This window comes from Daphnia pulex, chromosome 4 (assembly GCF_021134715.1).
Source record: "Daphnia pulex isolate KAP4 chromosome 4, ASM2113471v1".
Taxonomy (NCBI): Eukaryota; Metazoa; Arthropoda; class Branchiopoda; order Diplostraca; family Daphniidae; genus Daphnia; species Daphnia pulex.
Window position 1 is genome coordinate 8,646,275 of NC_060020.1, and position 21,848 is coordinate 8,668,122.

Consider the following 21,848-nt stretch of genomic DNA (forward strand, 5'->3'; position numbering starts at 1 on the left):
AATCTGTTAATTCAACTGTACAGATTATACTGTATTTAAATTTGTCACAAATGAAACTTAAATACTAAGCATCGATATCATTGCATATCGATTAATCTAAAAATGTATTAATCAATATTTTTAACACTCCTTAGCTACTCCTTCATGGCGCTTCACTATTACGTCTGCTTGGGCGGTGACGTACTGGTCGGACGTTGTTACTTCGAGCTGTCATATTTAGTTGTGAGATAACCGATCAACCGGGAAGTTATTCTTTATACATTTGACTCAGAACACAGGTAAGATTTCAATTTGCACATTACCAATATTTGGAGTATTTTGTGAGAAAGTTATGTAGTTACAGTAAGAGTGAGCCAGCACTGCAGTCTGCCTCTCTTTGTATGAGCTTTACTTGAAGATTATACAGTTTTTGTTGGGAAAAAGGACACCAATAGTACTGTCATTTAAATTCATACAGATATCGCAGTATTCAATTTTCACTTATAAAACATATCTTGTATCACAGGATAAGTGTTTGGGTGTCGAACTGCAAACAAATAATTTTCTATTCTTCAAAAACATTTTGAAAAAAACACACAGTTTACTTAATCACGTTTTGTTATCATAAGGAAAACCAGTTGCAAACATTACCACAGAACTTTCAGCATTTTTTTAGATCACCAAAGAGAAAAATGGATACATCCTTTTCATCAAAATGTATCATTAACATTCGTGTTTCTACCTATATTAAAAACCTCACATATGCAGGATTATTTTACTACGATCATGAAAAACATGATTTACTATTATTTCTTGTCCACATCATTATTTTGTTTGGATAACACACAGGATTGTGTTTACTTCTTACAAATGAATCATGTAGTCTATTCATGGTGATACCAAATAGATTAAATGTTTATTCATGCATGTGCGCGGATAACAAGATTTTGCACAGTTCCATTATTCTGATGATCGAACTCATTCTTTTTGTGAGACGTGAGTTCGTAGAGCTTTTAATGAATTTCACGATTCAGGGAGACCCATTTTTAGGAAAACCCAAGATTATGTTTTAAATTCTAGTTTGTTACAAAATAATTTCTTTCAATTGATTGTACAATATAAAGGCGCTGAAAAAGTTAAATCGCTCCACGGCAGGAGATTTTGCCGGACATATTGGACCTGTTCCAGCGTCGCCAGGAAAGGGGATGGCAAGGACAGGCTTCCGTAAAGCAAGCGAGAGAATAGGAATGGGAATGAACGCTGGTCGTTGTAAGATGGATCACATCTGCGTTGAGGGAAGCGTCGATCAGTGAGATAAATCCTCTAGGGACTTTTCTACAGACTGCCGCGTCAGTGGTGACCGATCAAGCAACTAAACAAGGACCGAAATATCCCATCATATTAGAAAGAATTTTTTCACCAGATTACGTTTTCGTTTCTTTCAAAAAGAGTAAAAAAAAAAACCTTTCTAGAGTTAATTGGTTGCCAGGAGACCCCCCCCCCCCTCCAGATGAAATCCCAGCAGCCTATGGAAAGCCAAAGCGATATGATAGCTACGAAGCATGTTTCAGTTTATAAATGGCTGAATTGACAGTTCCTTAGCAGTATGTCTGCTACATTTTGGATCGAAAATGACGAAATTTTGTTTCCCATTTATCTGCATATTGTGGAGAGATGTGTCAGTCCAATGCTTAATATTCCAGGTGGGATGTTCATTGCTGATTAACTGAAATCTTGTTTTAGTCGTAAAGGGTTTATTTATGAAGTGTAAAATGTGGTGGGAATTCTAAAAAAAGCCTACGCTTATTATCTTGTTCCACCATAGTGTTTGCCGCGATTTTTTTTTTGTTCGATTTTTTATCTTTCGAAATAGGTGATGAGGGAAATGACAGGCTTTTGAAAACAAATTTAAAGTTGAAATCTCTTTCGTAATGGTAGGCTTAACTACTTAAGTATATCATTTCCGCGTAAAGGAAGTGTTTTGGGTTGTTTGCATCTGAAAATACTTGTTTATTTGTGTGTGTGTGTGTGTGTGGTTGGGGGGAGTTGTTTGTTCGACGGTTTACCATTGAGTGGTGACGCCAAGTCAAGTTTCTTTGCTTTAACTTCTTGCAGCCACTAAAACTCTAAACCCTATTTCCATCAATACTAAAACCATTTCTGAAGTTTGACCGATTGTTTGTCCATTCTATTGTCCGACGCGTTGACGCTCTTCACCGTCCCTCAAAGTATTTATATCTCGCTCAACACTGATTCCTAATGTTGACATTATCTCATTCGTACCATATTGACAAGTCAGACATCTGTTTATCAAGTTCTAACTCTTAAAAAAAAGACGAGTGCACTTTGCAATCTTTGAAGACTAATAATCAACTTCTTCAACACATCTCGTCGATGATGGTTAGTGTTTAACTTTCAGGCCATCCATTCTCGAGCTTCACGGATCGTCTTTGATTCTAGCATTATTTGTTTTTTAGTTTTCTAAAAGGATAACGGTGCTGAAAGATCGATGAGTAACGTTGTGTGATACTTTGGAGGTTATCGGCGTCACATGCACAAGTAAAACCCCTCACGCAATGTGCCTTGTACCTTTTTGTTTGACTAGGTCGTCTCTTGAATTTTTAATGACAGTTTACTTTTGTTTTCTCTGAGTAAGAGAAGTGGGTTGATCTGGATCATCCATTCGTTGGACCTACTGCAAACGAATAGCGTAAAGCAATAACAGAGAGAAGGAGAAGGGAGAAGGCTGGGCTTTTTTCTATTGATCCAGATTGTACACTACCCGGCTTTCGGGCGGCTGCTCCTCCTTCCAGCTGACGCCATTCTTTTTTTCTTTTGCAATCTTTTCTTGTTTTTTTTTTCTTTTTTTTGGTTCATGCATAACTCGATCGTCATGGGTTTCAGTACTTGCCTCCCACGGCCTAGCACATCTGCGTGATTAAAATTATCGTTTGCGTGCGAACCCAACTCTTCCGAAAAAAGAGACGACGGCCAGAAACGCAAATGAGATTTCAAAAATATAATAATATAGATTTTTTTTGTGTGTATAAGTTAACAAAACCCGATTACCTCGGAAGCCGCCTAGAGGTAGACGGGTGTGTCAGTCAAAAGACTTAAAACGACTTTGCCTGTCAATAGGCAAATTTTAAAGAAGAACCTATTCTATGAGATGATGACGTTGGTCCCGCCTCTGCCCCTTTTTTTTCTTCTTTTTCCCTTTGAAAATTGGCGTTGTTGTATGCGAGGCAGAGATTACACCACTAGTGACGCGTGTCGCTCACCGGATGAGAGACTACACATAGTGCCGATAGCGGTTCTTCGAAAAGTTTTTTTTTTCCCCCTATTGAACTTGTTTTACTCCGGGAAGCAATTACCAAGTACGTTTTGTTCCTCCAATTTACTTTTGAACAATTGTTGTAAGGAGAGAGTTGGCCAGCTTGCGAGCTGGAGCTGGAAGGTATCACGAGTTAAAATGCTGGATAATGACACTGTCTGTCTAGAGAGCAGTGGTTTGTTGTACGGATGGGCAGAACCCCTTCAAAAATTAACCAGCGAAAAATTCTCGTTTGCCGGGGTTCTTTGACTCTGCTGTGCTCCGTTTTACTTGTTCTTTTGATGTTAGATTGTCTCATTCTTCCGTCTCGATGGTGGATTTATTTCGATTGTCGTCGTCACGGTTCTTGATCAGATGGATCCGGTCCAGCAAAGCTTATCGGTGGTACGGGTGTCCCTGCTCGTCGTCGCCAGTCGTAACGTTTGGCTAGTCAGCCACTAGACTGCGTTGTTGTGCCGGGTCGGGACCGTAGAACCGCCGAAACTGAATCGAATGTTGTCTGACTGTGCGTGTGTTGGGCCACAAGACAACGACAGAGAGAGAGAGTGAGAGAGAGAGAGACCGCAGTGGGTGGAGACTGGGTTCGGGATAGATGCGGACGACCTTCATGTAGACGCCACCCGATGCCAAAGAAGGATGAACCAAACGGGATCACTGAAAATCAATAGTAGCAGCAGCCCCCATTGCCCACACCGACCCCCTCCTCCCTCTTCACTCTCCCGCGTGAACCAACCGTGGCTGTCCTCCCGTTCGCGCATCACCCGTTACTAAAGTGGAGATCGAGCCAACTCGCAACAAAAATCACTTAGTTGTTGGGATTTTGGGGTTTCACTTTTTCTTTCTTCTTTCCCTGTAGTGTGTGCCGACATTAGTGACAACTCTTGTCGCTAGATGGTGTGAGCCACCGAATGTCTTTTCTATCGACGCCGTGCACATTTGTAACACAAATACGTAGCAAAACATACTTGCGAAAGTAGGAAGTAACCTGTGCTTGCAGTATTGATCTATAACGGCGCCATGCTGCCGTACATGGATTTTTCAACCCGATGCTTATTGTTATCGCTAGGTGGCCTTTTGTAGCGCCACATTTTCTTGTTTTGATTTTTCTTTTCCGCTCCGTCCGTCTCTTATTGTTCCCAACGTCTCGGTCTGTCACCAATAGGAAGCGGCGAGTAATGGTGGGTCCATCTTAACATGTTGCTGACCCATAACATTTGACCATCCCGTAGCGATAAAGAAACCTGCCTGTCTACAAGTCCATTAGAATCTCTACTGTTGGATCTGTGTGGCTGAAATAGCCATAACCTGGCAATAACATAGATGTAAGAAATGCGGTAATTGTATTGAAGATACAAGGAAGACATAAGATCAAGTTCCCTTTTGACCTGATCAACTCTTGTAGCATTTGTCGTCGGCCACAAGCGAATGTCACCATGTCAGCTCACTGTTTCATCGTTGGTTATTTCCGACCCGATCGAACCGAGAGCCTGCGGACGCAGACTGGAGCTCGATGGATTAATCAAATCGCCCATTTTTTTGTCTGAGAAAGAAGAGCAGGATTGGGGGGGGGGGGGGATATGGTAGACCACTTGCTTTGATGCGACAGAGTTGAAGTGTGTCTCAGTGTCGCAGTGATTATGTTGAGAGCATCATAACTATAGTCGAATTCCCGTTTTACGTCATCTCTTATTATTCTACTATTTAACGTACGAATTTCTCGCTTCTCGTTACAGGTGACTAACTCAAAAAGGAAGCGAAGATGGCGGCCGCAGTGGAAAATGGTGGTGCTCCCAAGACGGAATTGCAGGAATTGCAGATGAAATCAAACCAAGTCACCGATGAGGTAAGCCTGTCAACTCCATTCTCTAGATGAGGGCAGACGATCGTTTCACTTTCAGCCAGCCAAGTTTTCGTACGTCTAGTTCTTAACGATTGCCGTTTGACATCGGATAGCACTCGTGTCTCCGACATCCGAGAGGCGAGTGTGTGCCTGATATGTCAGGTCTGTTGATGTCGACAAGTCAACGCCATGCCCAGTTGCTGCTGGAATAGGTTAACTCGCAAATATTGACGGAAAAGTACTGAATAAAGGCTGGCCGTAACGGTATATATATTGCCAATGTCAGCAAATCAAATCCATTTATTGGAGTGAGTCAAGCCAAGAATGGAGTCTAGTTTGATGGGCTGTATGTTTTGATGTCTGAAGGCAGGGCGAAAAATGTTGCGAAATGCCCTTTTTTTATTTTTTTTATTTTGGTATTCATAAAACTGGGCCAGCCAATGTGGAAATGTCGCTGCTGCTGCGTAAAGGTGGAACTAATTCGTTGTTGGTACTTGGGGATGTTTGAGAATCTAACAGACTGAGCGCACGAGACCGTAGTTCGAAATTCGATAACTGCGTCAAACCGGATGCGCGCGGGCGCTTTGTGTGCGGCGCTGCCCCAGCGTTTTTGATCATCAAAGTCTTGTGCCTGCCCGAGCGGGCCGTTTTCGCCTCCCAGTCGCTTACCGCTTCTACTTGGTCCTCACGTCATTGTTGTGCGCGTGAACGGGCTCAACTTGATGCAACCGCGCCGCTTTACTTGACGAACACCCAGCTCTGCTCAGCTCTGCTCAGCTCTGCTCAGCTCTGCGTTTTCCATTGCATCTCGACAGATCGACCGAGCCGTTGCGAGTTGCTGTTGGTCCGCTTCCGGGAGACGGGACCGCATTTCCGGCATCTTTCATTCAGCATCTTCACAATCGCGTCAATTAGTTTAGCCCGGACCTCATTCCCGCCCGCACTCGCCCAGCCGGCCGGAGAGGAAGAGCCTCGTCGAGAACAATTTGAAGGAAGAGAAAGTCACACGGAGCGGAACACTTTTGGCGTGTGTGCGAATTATTCGTCTGCAAAGGGCGACGGAAACGGACTAGCGGTGTCATCGGACAGGTGCGCCGTTACAGAGCAGCCTGTTTCCGCCGTCCCGATCGATCCGCTCATCCCGGGTTTTTCTTTTTTTTTTCTCCCCCACTCCCCACTGGCAGAAAGCACTCTGAGCTGACCAAAAGCGGTGCTGTTTCGTTTTTCTCACCCGAGTCTCCGTCTCGACCTCCCAGTTGTCTCATCTGTAAAGCCGAAATTTGTGTCGTGACACCTGCGTTTTTTCCTTGGAACCGCCGACGACCCGAGATTTCGATTGCCCGCCATCCAGCCGAGTAACGTCTGACCCTCTTTTTGTTTGTTTTCAACGCTGTCTGTGTCAACGTATCGATCGTGAAAAACAGTAAGCAAAACAGAAAGTGAAAGTGGCGAGAAAAGTTGCTCTCCCCCTCTCCTTGTAAACTCGCTCATTGACGGACTCGCTCGATTGTCACGTATTTTTTCGACGACCGTGACGTACGTGCTCTGTCACTTCTTCTTCTTCTTCTCCTCCTCTACACCCACAGTCAACAACGGCCCCAATGTCTTCTTCATTAGTCTCTTTCTGCTGCGTCTCAGTCTTCGATCAGGTGGCAACTTATTTTCGGCGACGCTGTTGAACGATCGCTGGTGGCTGTGCTCGACCAATCTCCACATCTCTCCATTTCTTCCCGTCTCCTTTTTTGGGGTGATTGTAACCGGTCCTTTTTTGCCGTCGGACCTCCTTCCCAAGGGCAGCAACCGGAGCTTCCGACAAATCCACCACCAGCACCTAGATCAATCGTGAAACTCCATCGTCCCGGTTGGCTTCTAATTCCAGCCGAGAGCCAATAGACGACGTAACGGCGTCGCACACCCTCATCCGAACATTTGAAATCGAATCTTCCAATTGCACATCATTTACTCTCATCATATCCTATTGCATTTCTTGAGTGGTTGTTTGTTTGCCGGAAGAGATCGTTGTCGTGCCTTTTTCAGTCTATTTGAACTGGTGAAAGCATTGTGGAAGTGGAGAAACGCCGAACTACCTGGAAGTCGGATAACCCTGGAGTTCGTCAAATCTGCCCACAGGGATTGCGCGCGTTGGCTGACGTTACTTCCAACTCTCCCCCCCCCCCTTTCTCCAGTGGTTTTGTTGATGTAATTAGCGTCGCCCAAGTGCCCGTTCCTTGGCCTTTCTTTCGTTTCTTTCTTCCAACATTCATCTGACGTGTGCGCTTCTTTTATCTCTCGATCATCGGAGAGAGAGAGAGAGAGAGAGTCCCGACCGCCGTCCTATCTGTGCGTGTCGCACTCGTCTGTCGATATTTATGATGGCTATCCTCCGCGCCGAATAAGAAACTACAAGTCAAACTGGACTGCACGAGTGCTCCGACATTTTCCCCAAGTTGATAGTTTGGTCGCGTGCCGGACGTCACCGTTTCACTACAACGGACGTTTCCTGCCCTTATTTCGATTCCCAGTACTTTTTTCTTTCTTTCTCTCTCTCTTTTTCATATCCGTTCGTTGCGCGGCTCGGCGTTTTCTTCTCCGTCGTCCGACAGGAAAAGGAAGATTTTCCGAAAGTAAGAGAAAGATAGCAAGCTCGTGAGGAGTGTCGAGAAGTGGCGGAGCCTTAAGTCTGAATTTCCCCAATCGGAATGCACAACTGACGACGATTTGTGCCAAATCGACGCCAAAGGCAAAGATCGGAAATCCCGTGTGACTACCAATTTCCCAGGCCTTTTTACAAATGGTCGTCTAGAGGTGCCTGTCGTCGCCGCCGCCCGTAGGTATGGATCGCGTTACCATGGGAAACGATGACTCCGCCGACTACGTCACTGGTATCGGTATGTTAGCTGACTGCCGTCATGCACCTTCCACCATGCAACTCGTTCACTGAAATAGATACAACCAACAACCAACTACTTGAACTCCAGGAGGTAACCCAACCGCCGACATTCTATCGTGGTGGGGAGAAACAAACAAGTAAGCCGTCGCCAAAGCTATTGGGAGGCAAAGAGACGAGATAATCGTATCGTCGTCGGAGAACTTGAGCGTGTGTGTGTGTGTGTGTGTGCTGCTGCTGCTGCTGTTTATTGCGTTGTGTTCACGTCCAACCATTGTGCAATCATGGGGATCGAAACGGCGCCAGGTAACAAGAGTAAAGGCTCTTCGACGGCGGCTGCTACTGGACCCAACTCGGGCAAGAACCCACCGGCCAACCCTCCAGTTCGCCAGTTTGCCAATCAACTCCAACAAGATATCGAAGATGTTACCGTAGAGGTGAATATATCATGTATACGACCCGCTCCTCACCCAAAAAAACGAATACAACAATAAATATCATAGTTTGATACAGAGTAAGAAATGGCAGGACATTCTTCGTGCGCAATAGCGAGATTCAAGTCGATGTGTCACATAGTCTCTACTTACACGTCGGTTGGTGTCATAAGGTGACAGACAATCCATCAGTCCGTGTTAGGCGTTTTTTATTCAAAAGGTCCGAGAAAGGCTTTCAATGCTTTCAGCGGATACTTGAGCACGGAACTGAAAGAGAGATGGATAAACGCCACCGAGGCAACTGGATAGGGGGGCAGTTACAGAGAGACATATTTAGCGTCGTGCTAATCATCAGCTGTGCCCATTCGCTGCAGAAAAGATGCCGAACAGATAGAGAAACATGCAGCTGTGGACGAGTTTGTGTGTCGAAAACCCGCCTCTTAGCGTCATTTGCCAGGTTGCTGCCCCTTTTCCATTTTTAGAACACCTTCTTCTTTCTTCTTCTTCTTCTTCTTCTTGGTCTTGTTGTGACTCGGCCGGACGGCCGGAATAACCTTGTGCCGATCATCAAAGGCGCCGGTGTAGCGACGATAACGGCGCGAGACGAAAGATGCGCATGGGCAAGCACGTCAGAATGTCGCCGTCGCTGAGGCTTGTTGGCTTCCCGCGGTCTGTTTCGTCATTGTCAGAAAGAAAAGAAGAAAAAAAAAAATAGTCTTGCCCGGCAACCCCTCAGACTTCAATGAACTGGCGTTGCCAGGATACTAAAAGCAATCCACTCTCTCTCTTTCTCTCTCTGGGAACACGTGAAATTCATTCTGCGGTTGCTTTAACACGTTTTTTTTCTCTCTCTCCCTTGTCGGGTCTTATTGTCTGTACCTAAAACGCGAAATGACGCCGAGCCGGTCTTCTCCTACCTCCCATCATCATCTTGTTTTCGCTGCACGTAAAGACTCCTAATCTGGTCTTGGGCTGTTGGCCTACTCTCGAGGCCGACGCCCTTCTCCTTTATTAATCTATATTCATGAATGTACCGTCGTTTCCTACACGGTACACAACCGACGACGCCCACGTTTCTCACCGACGTTCTTTCATATTTTCTTAATCGTCGCTTGAATTTTCGGGCGACTTTCATGCAGTCAACAGCCGAGCAGCAACCGTGGGGTCATTGTCCGATTCCTTCAGATCTCCATTTTCGTTTTTTTTTTTCTTTTTAAAACAGCATTATTTGGTTATTTCGAGCTATCCTTAGTCACGTCAGAATGAAGTATGTGCATATAAATATTCTGGTCTGGAAGCTGGTGGAATGATTATTCGATTCCTCAGCTTCTTCTCTTGAATTATTTCGAAATATCGCTCTGACCTTTTCCTGTTGACCCCAATTCGCCTGCCAGATCAAGTTTTCTAGCTCAAATGTTTCCCGGCAAAAATTCAATTACAGTGCACTCGAATAAATAAATGGCTTGATTCCTATTTAATCTGTGGAAAGTGAAACTATCGTCTGCCTTTTATATTTTCTTTATTTTTCATTTATTTTATTTTTTTCATTTTTAGTAGGTCACACAGTGTACTGTATACAAGATCAGTTTAATTAAATTTTCTTTTTCTTAATCTTTTTCAAGTCATTGGAGAGTACTCGCCGGATGATGCTGCTCTGCGAAGAGGTAAGACCGAAGTTATTGACTTAATATATTTGCGTCGCACACGAGTTTATATGAGACATGTGCGAATGGATGGGTGTGGTAAGTCTAGTGTTTTCTTCGCTAGAAGAAAATATAAAGTTTTCAACCCAAGATGAGTAATTCCTTCTTAGCTAAGCTAAAGTTCACAGGGTAAACCAAGCAGAGTGATGTGCGGGATTGTAATCGTCGTTTTTTTCGCACAGCGCTGCGCTCTTATTGATTTTCACAACTCGTATTGTGCCTGTGCGTTGTAGTGGTTTGGTATTCACGTAACGCAAACATCCTCCGCATCGAGCTAAAACATTGGACTTGGAACTATTCTCATAATTTACGAATAACAAAAGCTCAGTCGCCATTGAATACGCAAACTCTGGTTTCTAATTTTAATCCAATATACGCCCATCCGACTCGCTAGTTATAACTTTATAAGTCAATCAGTGTGCACTAATTTGCACAGCAACAGGCGACACTATGTCAGACACGTAGGAGGTCTTGGGCGATGTTGGGTTTTCTTATTGTCTAGAATCCGTGTGTTTTTTTTTTCTTTCTGAACTTTGGTGGCGATCTTCTATCAACGGTACGTGTCGCCATTGTTTTTTGTTGTTTTTTTTATAGAGCAAAGAGGCCGGCATTCGGACACTTGTGGCGTTGGATGACCAAGGAGGTACATTGATGTGCAACAAACACAATATTTATTGGTTTCAACAACATTCTTTATTGTCGTCTAAATGTCAATACTGCCTCCTTATCACTTTTCATATACCGATTTGGTCGTGATTTATTAGCCGTCGCTTTCAAACAACGCCAGTTCTTTTTTTTTTTTTTTTGAACTGTTGTTTAGCTGTACATTAATCGCTTGAAAGAGTCTCTTCGTGCATGAAAGAATTGATTCTGATTTGCTGATCTCTCTTATTTTTTTCGTATGGATGTAGAGGAAATCCTATTAAATTGTTAGACGCTAGCAGATGGGACTGTTAGTAATAGTTCCATTTTATCATCCGGGATGCTTCTATTTTGTTGGAATGAAGTTTAAAAGAAAATCTCCGAGACGAGGTGTCCAATCCAGAAAATTAATCAAAACAACTTCAGTACTTGATTATTCAAACAAAAGCCAGGATGTGGTGAAACAATCAACTTGAAATTATTTAAAGATTATCTTCGATATTTTTGTTTCTTTATCATTTTTAAAAAGGTTGTATTTTTGGATCATTTTTGGCTTAATTTAAAAAACGCAATGCCTGATTGGGTGCCAATTTTAAATTTCCCGCTCTTTCCTTCAACATCGCGTAGTTTATTTACACTATACTCACTAGAATAAGCAGCTGTCTTTTTAATTTATTTTTTTCTCCAAAATTGTTTAGTATATTTGTGTTGATATTATTTTCCTTTTTTTTCCATAGAGTTTCACTATCGTTTTCGTTGAGCTCGTTATTTGGGTTTTGCTTGTATTTTTCGGTTTCACTTTTCTAGTTTTTTGAGTTTTTTTTTATTTTCTTATTTTGTTTTACTGTAGAGCCAAGATGTTGGTGCCAAGACTCTTGAGAATTTGCACGGACAAGGCGGTAAGACTTGTTTTTATTTTCAGTTTCTCGTGTTGCATTTGAATTGCTTTGAGCAACTTGAAATCTCGGTGATCCTCAATGCTGGAAACTTGCTAATTGGTGATTTCATCTGTAATTTGCTTGCTGTAATTTGAACTCTCGGATCACTTATGGAGCTTGTCGTTTCTTGCCTATATCAGTCTTAACCGCTCCGAGAGATTCTCCACTTTGTTACCTAGCACCTCGTCTGATTCATAATTACAGCACAACTGCCAGTGCCATTCGACAATCTTTGCTCTCAATGATTTTTTGTTCATAGTCATCTTTATTCATTTTTATTTCCTTTTTCGTTCACGATCTTGCTTCATGTTTCTTGATATGAGGCCGGTCCCAATCGTTGATATAGACACATGTTATTGATTCGATGGTAATTCAAGATGTCTTAATAAATAAATACAGAGCAACTGGATCGCATTGAAGAGGGCATGGACCAAATCAATGCCGACATGAAAGAAGCCGAGAGTAATCTAGCGGGCATGGAGAAATGTTGCGGACTCTGCGTCCTACCCTGCAACAAGTGAGTACCTTGTTTGTTTGTTTTCTTTCCTCTCATTTTTCATTTTCAAGTGAAGCGAGCCGTTTGAGCAGGAACTGATTTCTCTAATAATCAGGACGAAAACTTGTTGAATTTAAAAATATCGATGATTGTTATTTATTTATTCCATCTTTTCTCAGATCGTCGCAATTCAAGGAAGACGAAGGAACGTGGAAAGGCAACGACGATGGCAAAATAGTCAACAACCAGCCAACCAGAGTTATGGATGACCGCAACGGAGTCGGTCCAGCAGGCGGTTACATTGCCAAGTAAGACGCGTCGACCCACACGCCTCAAAGTCCGCCACTCGAGTGGCTTCGACGGCGATTGCGAATAGAATTGTCGTCGTCTTGTTACATTGTGCGATTTCGTTTTCTCTCTTTAACAGGATCAGCAAGGACGCCCGAGAAGGTGAAATGGAAGAGAATATGACCCAAGTGAGCACGATGATCGGCAATTTGCGCAACATGGCCATCGACATGGGCTCAGAAATTGAGAACCAGAACAGGCAATTGGATCGAATCAACGCCAAGGTAATTAGGCTAATTGTGATGCGCCATGCACGTGCTGTCGTGTGGGACTCGTTCAGTGTCTACCGTGGTGGATGATCTTTTGATTATTGAATTATTGAAATGTTGGTGATTTGTGTGGAAAACGTTTTTGTACAGGGAAATTCAAACGTCACTCACGTCACGGAAGCAAGCCAGCTTGCTGACAAATTGCTGAAATAAGCTCCAATTGACGAGATGAATATGTGCAGTACGGACAATAAGCACATTTGACATTTTTATCCCTGCCTTTTTGTTGTTTTCCTCATTTCGTTGTCGGCTTTGCTGTTTGATTTTATGGTTGATTCATTTTTTCCTGGTGAGGGGAGGGAGGGTGTGGTTGGGTTTTTGCGTATTATTCGTCGCGCTTTTGAAACGCTCTCTGTCAGAATATCTGACTATTTAGACATGTCCTTAGCCATTTATTGCCTAATAATCGCGTTTCCGCCAGAAAAATGAAACCATTTTAGAGCTGCAGTTGTTAGAGCGGCAATAGACGTAATTACTATTGATTGTTAATATTCTCTTTCTTCTTCTCATTTACAGGGTGAATCTAACGAGAACAGGATAGGTGTCGCCAACCAGCGCGCTGGACAATTACTAAAGAAGGCCTAAATGAAATTGAATGGATTGGCAAAATAAACTTTAAAAAAAAAAAAACCAAACAAAAAAATGGAAGAAACAAAAAAACAAAACCAAACAGAAAACCGTCTTTATCTGTCTGTCGGTGCAGGAAGGAAAAATGTGGATTAAGACTGAAGGATATTCGACTGTGTTTGTTTCACTTTTTCAAAAAATGTCACAATTTTTTTCTTTCTTTTATTCGTGCATGTCGTTTCGGCGACAAAACTTAAGTTGCGTGCTTGACAACTTCTTTACTACTCCCGTTCTCTAGCTCTCGATTTCTTCTCGAATTTTTTGTCCACATTGCTGCAATAACGCTTCCGACCACGAATTTTTCAGAAATCAAAAATCATCACAATAATTCACCCACCCACCCCCACCCCTTTCCCTTTCCTTCCCCTCTAAAAAAGAAAAGCAACTCTTCACTTGTGAACCCCGTCGTAGCGGTTTCGTATTTCGTTTTTTCTCCATATGGTGTCTGCCATTTAAGTTATCTCATTTCTCTTTTTTTTTTTTAACATGTACAGTTCATGTTCCTGTGCTTTTGTATTTTCTTGTGGCTGTACAACAGATGCTTCTTTTTTGCTGTGGTTAATTTTTTTTTTTTCTCTCCCCCCTTTCTCGTTATTACTTTGGGTTTTTCTTTCTTATTCTTCTCGTACTCGTTCGCTTCTCCTCCAACCGATTCAATGGATCCAAAAGTCCGTTTGACTTGATACATTTGACTTTGGATTTCTTTGGTTCACAAGTGCGTCCATCGCTTTATACCTTCCTATTTTTTCAACATTTTCAACAATGGAATGCGACTGTAGGGAACTCGATTTTTCTTGCATTCACTTCCTTTTTGATTTATTCTCTCCTTTTGATTTTATACCGGAATTGCATTTACTTTGCGCCATCCCCTGAAACTCGCTCTCTGGTTGGACGCACAATCCTTCGAAATGCATAGAAAGAAGAAGAAGAAAAATAACAAGTCTGGTCCATCACAATTTGCTGCCGTGTCCATGATTGGCAGGGGAAAAGTGGGTCCGATAGTCGTAATAACTTTGCAAAAAAAAAAAAAAAAGTCAGTGAACGCAAAATTGCAAAATCCTATGTGTGCAAAGCGAGAGAGGGGGCGGGGTCTGAGTTGGCGTTTGAGGAGTTTCGTTTTATTTTGTTCGTTGTGATAATTGAAAAAAAGAAGTAATAAGTTACACGTGAATGACTTTACGTTGAGTCGTCTGCATTGCGTTCGTTATTCATTACATCGAAATTTGGGAATCGTTATGTGGTAAATAAAAAAAAATAAGAACCGAATAAAAATTATTAAAAAAAAAACCAAAACAAAACAAAGAAGAACAATGGGAAGTTTCATCCAGTTGGATGTGGTCTTGCTATCGCTGAGATTTCTGGTCGGCTGTTTTCATCTCTTCATACATATATAGTCTCTTTTTCCTATAGTCTGTTTTTTTGAATTGCGTGTCTCATTTATATCCATTTATACTTGTGTCTAGATGTTGACTATAGTTCATCTAGAATATCTTTTAGCCACTACAAAACCGACAAAATCATATTATCGCTCTATTCTTACTCCCCTCGCCATACCCTCTCTACCATTTGGCAACCATTCTATCCACACTTCAATATCGTAATGTTTGTTCTTTCTCTTGAGATATTACTTCAAGATATGAGTGACGGTAATGGTATTCCTCCACGCTGTTTGTATTTTACTGGTTACAATACACATTTAGACCTTATATACCACGGATTGATCGCTGCAAGCAAAGAAATGTCGACCGTGCCTACCCCTTTCATTTATTCCCATGAATGTTTAGATATTATTTCGTCACCGTATCAATTACGCGTCAGCTGCCTTCACTGGCGTCTGTTGAGACCATCATCAGCTGCCGCTTTTGATTCTCTGTTTGACGACTATCGTCCCGCTGGAAATATTTCCTACTAGTCACACAGCGTGTTTGTGCGCTGCTTATGATCGCTCACACATCACGTTCCTGATGTTAGTCTCTCCGGCAATAACGATGAACGAATCATATGTCGAAGCGTACAAGGAAACTGTGATCCAACAGCATTAGGCGTTATCGTTCATTAATTTCCGAATCATTTCTATAGTGGACAAGCTTTCTTTCTGAGTTATTGGGAAACTAAATATAGCCCACCAGAGTGCGCAGTAGAACACTGCCGATGTGGCGGATATTATATAGTTGCCACCTGACAAAGGCCGAGCCGAGCGAGCAGCTAGCACTCTGCTAGCAGCCTCCGATATCGTGGAGAGAGCCCGTTTCTTTATTATTACGTCGTAAGCGCTATGGCTGCTTGGCTGATGGCAAAACCGCTAAATAGCCAAACCCCTACCGACCTTGACGTGTATAATATTCAAATGTGTTAGGAGGATCTCAAATGACCCTTAAATGTTCGTTTTGACTTGCTTTTCGCCTTTTCGGAAGATTCAGATGCCGACGCTGTGAGCCACTGTTGCTTTAGGTGTCTCGTTATTCTGAAGAATGGCGTTGATGTATATTCCGTAGGTTTTTCTTTTTCTTTTCCGACCGCAGGAAACTGGCTGCTGCTGGACTGGGCTGGGCTGCTGCTGCGGAACTCGGCCAGGACGGAACTCGGGGCCAACTTCCAGCCCCAGCGCAGCTAGCTCAGCCAGCGCAGCCAGCAACGAGCGGCCTGGAATCTTCAGCATCTGGATCTCGGAATCTCAACTATATACCGTCAAACAGCTATATAGCCAGCCATGCCATGCTGGGGGGAAAGTCAACGAGGGGGAGGCGGAAGAATGTTAGTCACTAGTCATTGGAAGTAAATTTCTTACCATACCACAGCAGCGGCGGCACGGCGAAGTTGGTGACAGAACCAATTGTCGGTATTTTCTAACCGTTCCCGCGCATGTTGAATCGCTCAGTGTCGCCATTCATTCGGTAATGTGTCATTTCCATTCCCTCATGAATATAGTGGACTACCGGCTACCGGCTACCCTTTTCGACGGCCGCCGACATCAACTTTTCCTCCCGACGCCTCTATGCGCTCGTCTCCAAGAGTCCAAGGGAAAACTTGAAACTTGGGTGTACATTTGAATGTTTCATCAAGGTGCCCCACCTTGAATAGGGCTCTAGGCTAGCATTATACAACGCAACGCTCAACATCGCTCTAATATTCAATGTATTTCAAACTGTGAAAAACTGTGTAGTACAACAGAAGAAAAAGAATAAGGAAAAAACATTTTCAAATGCCGCGGCCTGCAATAGGTGAAATGATGTCGTCTGAAATTTTCCCGTCGCCGCTTTCCGAATCGTGTCCGAGCAATAATTTCCACGCATAAGTTTGAGATTTGGCCGTCGGAGAGCTGACTAATACTCGACCACTCGTGCTGCACCTGTGTTTCCTTCGGTGTGGGGGGGCTGGTACTATATGGACACCAACAACCCTCTCTCCCGACCCCACCGGCTTCATCATCACCCAAACTGTAGCGAACAACTTGAAATTGCGTCAGCATGCCATTAAATGGACCGCCAGTCTAATATATAAAGAGTCGGAAATGGGTCCGTGAGAGAATTGGAGTTGACCGGCGGGCATAAATGCCATCAATGAACTTTTGAATGCACAAAAAGAGAGAAAATGGAGGGAATTCTAATGGACCGCCACCCTTGTCTCTCAATTTATAATGAATCATGAATCATGAACATTGAACTGATTTCGGAAAATGGGTCGAACCTTAACTAGTTTCCGTTCAATCTTCCGCTTCATAAAGTCCGATACATAATGTGCTAATCAGTTTTGTGGCTTTTTCAATACTTTACAACAATTATTATTTTGCGTTCGGATATTTCACGTGTTGTTTTCATTTCCGAATATTTTTCTCTAGAGTTGGCATGTAGCTATTTTATCTGTTCACAATTGATTGCTGCGCGTGCAATGATTTCAACTGTTATGGCTGAACTTAGTTGTCTGTACAACCCTGGATACAGTTAGCGTATATTCACTGATTGGAAAGGGGGATAGTTCGCTTTAAAAGTCAGAGCGTGAAATGGAAAGGCTTTCTTTCCATGCGTGACGCTTTCTCTGTGACATTTGTCGTGTCTCTCTGTCCTTCCATTCCACGAACAGCTTATCCAAACCTTGGTCATCAAATACACCTACACTCTCACTTTAGGGACTTAACAAAATAAAAACAATTTTACTGATTTTACTTTTTGAATGTTTTCTGCTGGGACAAATTGTTTCAATACGAAAGAGCTTTGTATAGCTATACCCACGGTACGGTATACAAGATAGTCACATAGTATTATAGTAACAGCCAATCCGTCGAATCTACTTTTTCTACAGCAAAACGGATTCACGTTAACAACCTTAAATATCGGAGAAGAAAGTGATCTATGCTTCATAATTTTCGGACTCTTTACTTATGATTTATGAAGGCGATCATAGTAGAAAATTCTCTAAGATAATTCGATGACGTAAAATTTCTGTTGTCTGTTTTTTTAATGAATTATTTCATTTGGAAACTGGCCGTAACTGGCTGCGCTTTTTAACGAATTGAACTTGGAAGTATCTAAGATTTGCTGCGATCTCCCTTGATTATTTCTATAAACGCTGTGCCCAATTTTGTGTCTGTAAAATATCTAAAATCTATAAATAGAACTTTGTTGTTGATTATTTTTATCCACAGTTTTCACTTATAAAAACCAAAAACGTACGGGAATTTGTGAACCGATCCGCCAGCAATACGCACGAGCATTTAACTTCTCTTTGAAGTAGTATAGACATATAATAAAAACTAAGAGTCAGAAATGAATTAACTCGCGAATATATTCCGGTGTTTGATGGATTCTGATTATTTCACTGGAGGTAGATAACACAAATAGAACGTGAGTGCTAATGTAGGAATGGAATACGGGTAAGAGTAGGGGAAGAGTATAAGACTGTTTCAAAAGGGGAGGGGGGTGAAGGGTGGGGTTGGAAAAGGGGCTGGTGAGAATGCAAGATGGCAGCCAGTCTTATCGGCGCTAATTCCTGGCCTCCTTGTCGCAGCCGCCGCAAGAATGCCAGGGTTATCAGGCAGTGATCTTTTTTCAATCAAAGCCGCCTGCGCTACCCACGATCCACGATACCAAAAGTCGACAGCCATACGCAGCTGCCAACTCTCCTAGCTCTCTCTCTCTTTCTCTTTCTCTTTCTCTCTCTGATGCCTTCAACGTTTTCAGCCGTCATCGCCCGGTTCCGAAATTAACTCTCACGTTTCCAACTTGTACACTATACACCAGTCAGTCAATAACACGTTGAAACCTAACGTGTCTACTGAAACAAAAATTGGCAGCGCCGTTTTTTTTATTTTATTTTATTTTATTTTATTTTATTTTACTGTCGAGTAGCTAGTTCATAGCTGGAGAGCAAACGAGAGCAAAACAACACGTTCGGGAGTGACCGACATGCAGCAGTTTGTAATAGCTACACTGCTGCACTTCATAACGTCACCGAAAAAATAGTTGGCTTTTGTTATTTCCTCTCATCAATTGTCAGCGGCTTCTCTTTTAGTCTTTTTTCTAAATCGTGTAAATTACAGCTTTTAAACTGAGTATTTTCAAACACTATTGCCAAACTAGAAAACTGCACACGATTGCACATTCTTATAAAGACATATTCAGAAATATGCACAAATGATTTGAGGCACGAAATCGAATCTGAATTTATTTTGAAAATAGGAAATTCGGCAATCCTACCAAATAAACTCTGCACTGAACGCAGAACTGAGCAAAGAAATATGTTTGCATAAAATTGCAATATTTTTCCTGTTTTACAGCATTTTTCAAGACATTTTATGAACGCCTAATATTAGCACTCGTTTTACTCTTTGCTCGTTTGGCCCCATGAGCACGTAGAGTAATTAAGAACACCAGCGGTTACGACAACTCTAGAAATGAGGGCTGCTGTTATGGAACGCCATAGTGATAATGAATTAAGTGCTTGAAAATTTAGTGCTCGGTCCAATTAAGTGCTCGAAAATTTAGTGCTCGGTCCTTTTCGCCTACTAGGGGGCGGGCCTATTTTTGTCCTTTCTCCTCCCCTTGGAGGAGGAGATCGGAGATATTGATTTAAATGCAATAGTTTTGAAACAATTGATTAACAGACGAAGTTTCCCGGGGTGTCACGCTGTCTGTCCTGTGGTCCGTGAGTTGTCGTGAACTTTTACATTGTGTTGTGTTGTTTCTCATCTGCAATTCTTGCTTATCATTTCTATTCCGGTAAGTTGAACAAGTGTTTTTCTTCTAATCACCAATTGCTTAACTAATTTCGTTCTTTTACCAGATCCTGAGCCTATTTTGGAAATTTTGGTTAAATTCTGTTAAAATCTCTGAGCAGATTAGCATACCAAAAAGAATTTAACCAAAATTTCCAAAGATAGGCTCAGGATCTGGTAAAAGAACGAAATTAGTTAAGCAATTGGCGATAAGAAGAAAAACACTTGTTCAACTTACCGGAATAGAAATGATGAGCAAGAATTGCAAATGAGAAACAACACAATAAAAGTCCACGACAACTCACGGACCACAGGACTGACAGCGTGACACACCGGGAAACTTCGTCTGTTCCCTAATCAATTGTTTCAAAACTATTGCATTTTTATCGATGTCTCCGATCTCCCCCTCCAAGGGGAGGAGAAACGATAAAAATAGGCCCGCCCCCTAGCAGGCGAAAAGGACCGAGCACTAAATTTTCGAGCACTTAATTGGACCGAGCACTTAATTTTCGAGCACTTAATTCATTATCACTATGGCGTTCCATATGCTGTTGAGTCATAATTTCTGTGCATGTGATGTAAATACCACTAAATATAAGGATGCATGTAGAATGCCGAAAAATAGGTTCAGTTTGCGTTTGGGCAGGTTGCTGATTGATTTATTAATAATAGTGACGCCATTCAACTTCTTGATTGATTCGATTCCAGTCTTGATAGGAAACATCGACCAACTGCAAATAAAAATACGGGCACCCAAAATTGATATTCCCTGTTTTATAAAAACATACGAACGGTTTAAGAAAAAAAAACGGTTCGTTACACGTCGCTTGGCAAAAGTGAATAAATGGAGCTAATGAAAAATGGCGAGTCTACAATAGAATAGATACGGTGTATGCACTTCATGTGTTGATCAGTCCCCCACAATTCCATCTCATCGGATCTCATTATGCAAGTTCAAATTACAAAGAGAAGCGCGCTGTTTCCTTCCCAGCAAAAACTGTGATTCCAGACAGTACATTTGACTCTGTCGGCATTCGTTCTTGATGGCAAAGGGTGTAGTATACAGCATGCTGTAGTACCGACTACGTCGTCTACATGTTTTTAGTGCATTTGAGATTCTGTTGTTAATATTCTTGGCAGTACATTCTTCCATATTTACATGTGGGTGTGTGTGAGGGTGTGTATGCTGCGTGTGTGCTTGAAGAGTTGGAATTGATCCCCACATCCGGACTGATGCCTTTTGCGGCAAGGCCTAATGAGGCTAGGGGGTCCCACCAAAATTGAACGGCGCCGCAAAAAAAAGAGAGGAGAATATGAGTAAAACGGCTGGCTAATGAGCCAACAGTCTAGTCTATTTTCTTAGCATTTCATATTAGCCGATGTCTTTCGGATGCCTGGAACTCGTCACTCTTTCTAATACTCGAAGCTTCCTACACAACACGTGCTGCCGCTTGCATGACTATTAATAAAAATAGGAAGCTGTGTGTAACTGTGTATACTGCGTAGCTATCGATCATCTCCAACGAGCGGCTCGGGGACATTGATTTATTAAATACAAGAAGAAATACAAGAAGAAAAACACAAATATTTCGAGAGATAAAAATATATGCGACGATCATCGGGAATCGTTGGTGCAACAAATCTTGATGGTGCGCTCCTTCGTGCCGCCATATACTACCACAGCTCACGAGAAAGTAAAGTTAGCTGTACGGTGTCTCTTTGGTAATCCGAGCGTCTCCGCAGCGGCACATAAAAAAGGGTCGAAGAAACACATCCTTGGTGCCTTAAAAAAAATCATTTTACTGCATTTTACCACTTACCAGATCAAAACTATAACTCGAGGTATTCTATGATCTACTATATGCATTCAGTTTGCCCAAAAATATTATTCTAAGAACAATTCAACATACAATGTGTAGTAGACCCTACGAGGTTAGGACGAACTATTGAATAGGACGACAAGTTGGAAAATAAATTACGTGATGCCTACAACATATTGGAAGGAACGAATTAATGATTGATGCACATTAGAAAGTTCCCGTACTGTATTAGGATAGGCTAAAATCTTCGCAACGGTGGTCAATAAATTTCTAATTTTCCCTCCCATATTTTCGTAGAAATATAATTAATGGGAGCTATT

At 42.3% G+C, this 21,848-nt stretch overlaps 1 protein-coding gene across 8 annotated transcripts; it reads left to right on the forward strand.

The window, feature by feature from the left end:
• The first annotated feature begins 136 nt into the window (after positions 1-136).
• On the forward strand, positions 137-15,203 carry LOC124193270 (synaptosomal-associated protein 25-like). Of its 8 annotated transcripts, none has more exons than XM_046587027.1 (8): positions 137-278; positions 5,047-5,156; positions 10,097-10,138; positions 11,670-11,718; positions 12,157-12,274; positions 12,433-12,561; positions 12,681-12,825; positions 13,387-15,203. In XM_046587027.1, the coding sequence occupies exons 2-8, from the start codon at positions 5,073-5,075 to the stop codon at positions 13,453-13,455; spliced, it is 636 nt and encodes a 211-aa protein (XP_046442983.1). In that variant the 5' UTR covers positions 137-278; positions 5,047-5,072; the 3' UTR covers positions 13,456-15,203. The 8 variants fall into 8 exon arrangements, with proteins under 8 accessions (XP_046442983.1, XP_046442982.1, XP_046442984.1 ...); XM_046587026.1 differs by lacking the exon at positions 11,670-11,718 and adding an exon at positions 10,772-10,820 and having other exon boundaries at positions 144-278; XM_046587028.1 differs by having other exon boundaries at positions 144-278; positions 12,961-15,203.
• The last annotated feature ends 6,645 nt before the right edge of the window (positions 15,204-21,848 follow it).

Excerpts from the sequence above, each read along its gene's own strand:
- LOC124193270 (XM_046587024.1), top strand. The coding sequence starts at position 8,325 with ATGGGGATCGAAACGGCGCCAGGTAACAAGAGTAAAGGCTCTTCGACG. Across the intron at positions 10,821-12,156 it reads GGCGTTGGATGACCAAGGAG|AGCAACTGGATCGCATTGAA; the intron begins GTACATTGATGT and ends AAATAAATACAG. Across the intron at positions 12,275-12,432 it reads TGCGTCCTACCCTGCAACAA|ATCGTCGCAATTCAAGGAAG; the intron begins GTGAGTACCTTG and ends ATCTTTTCTCAG.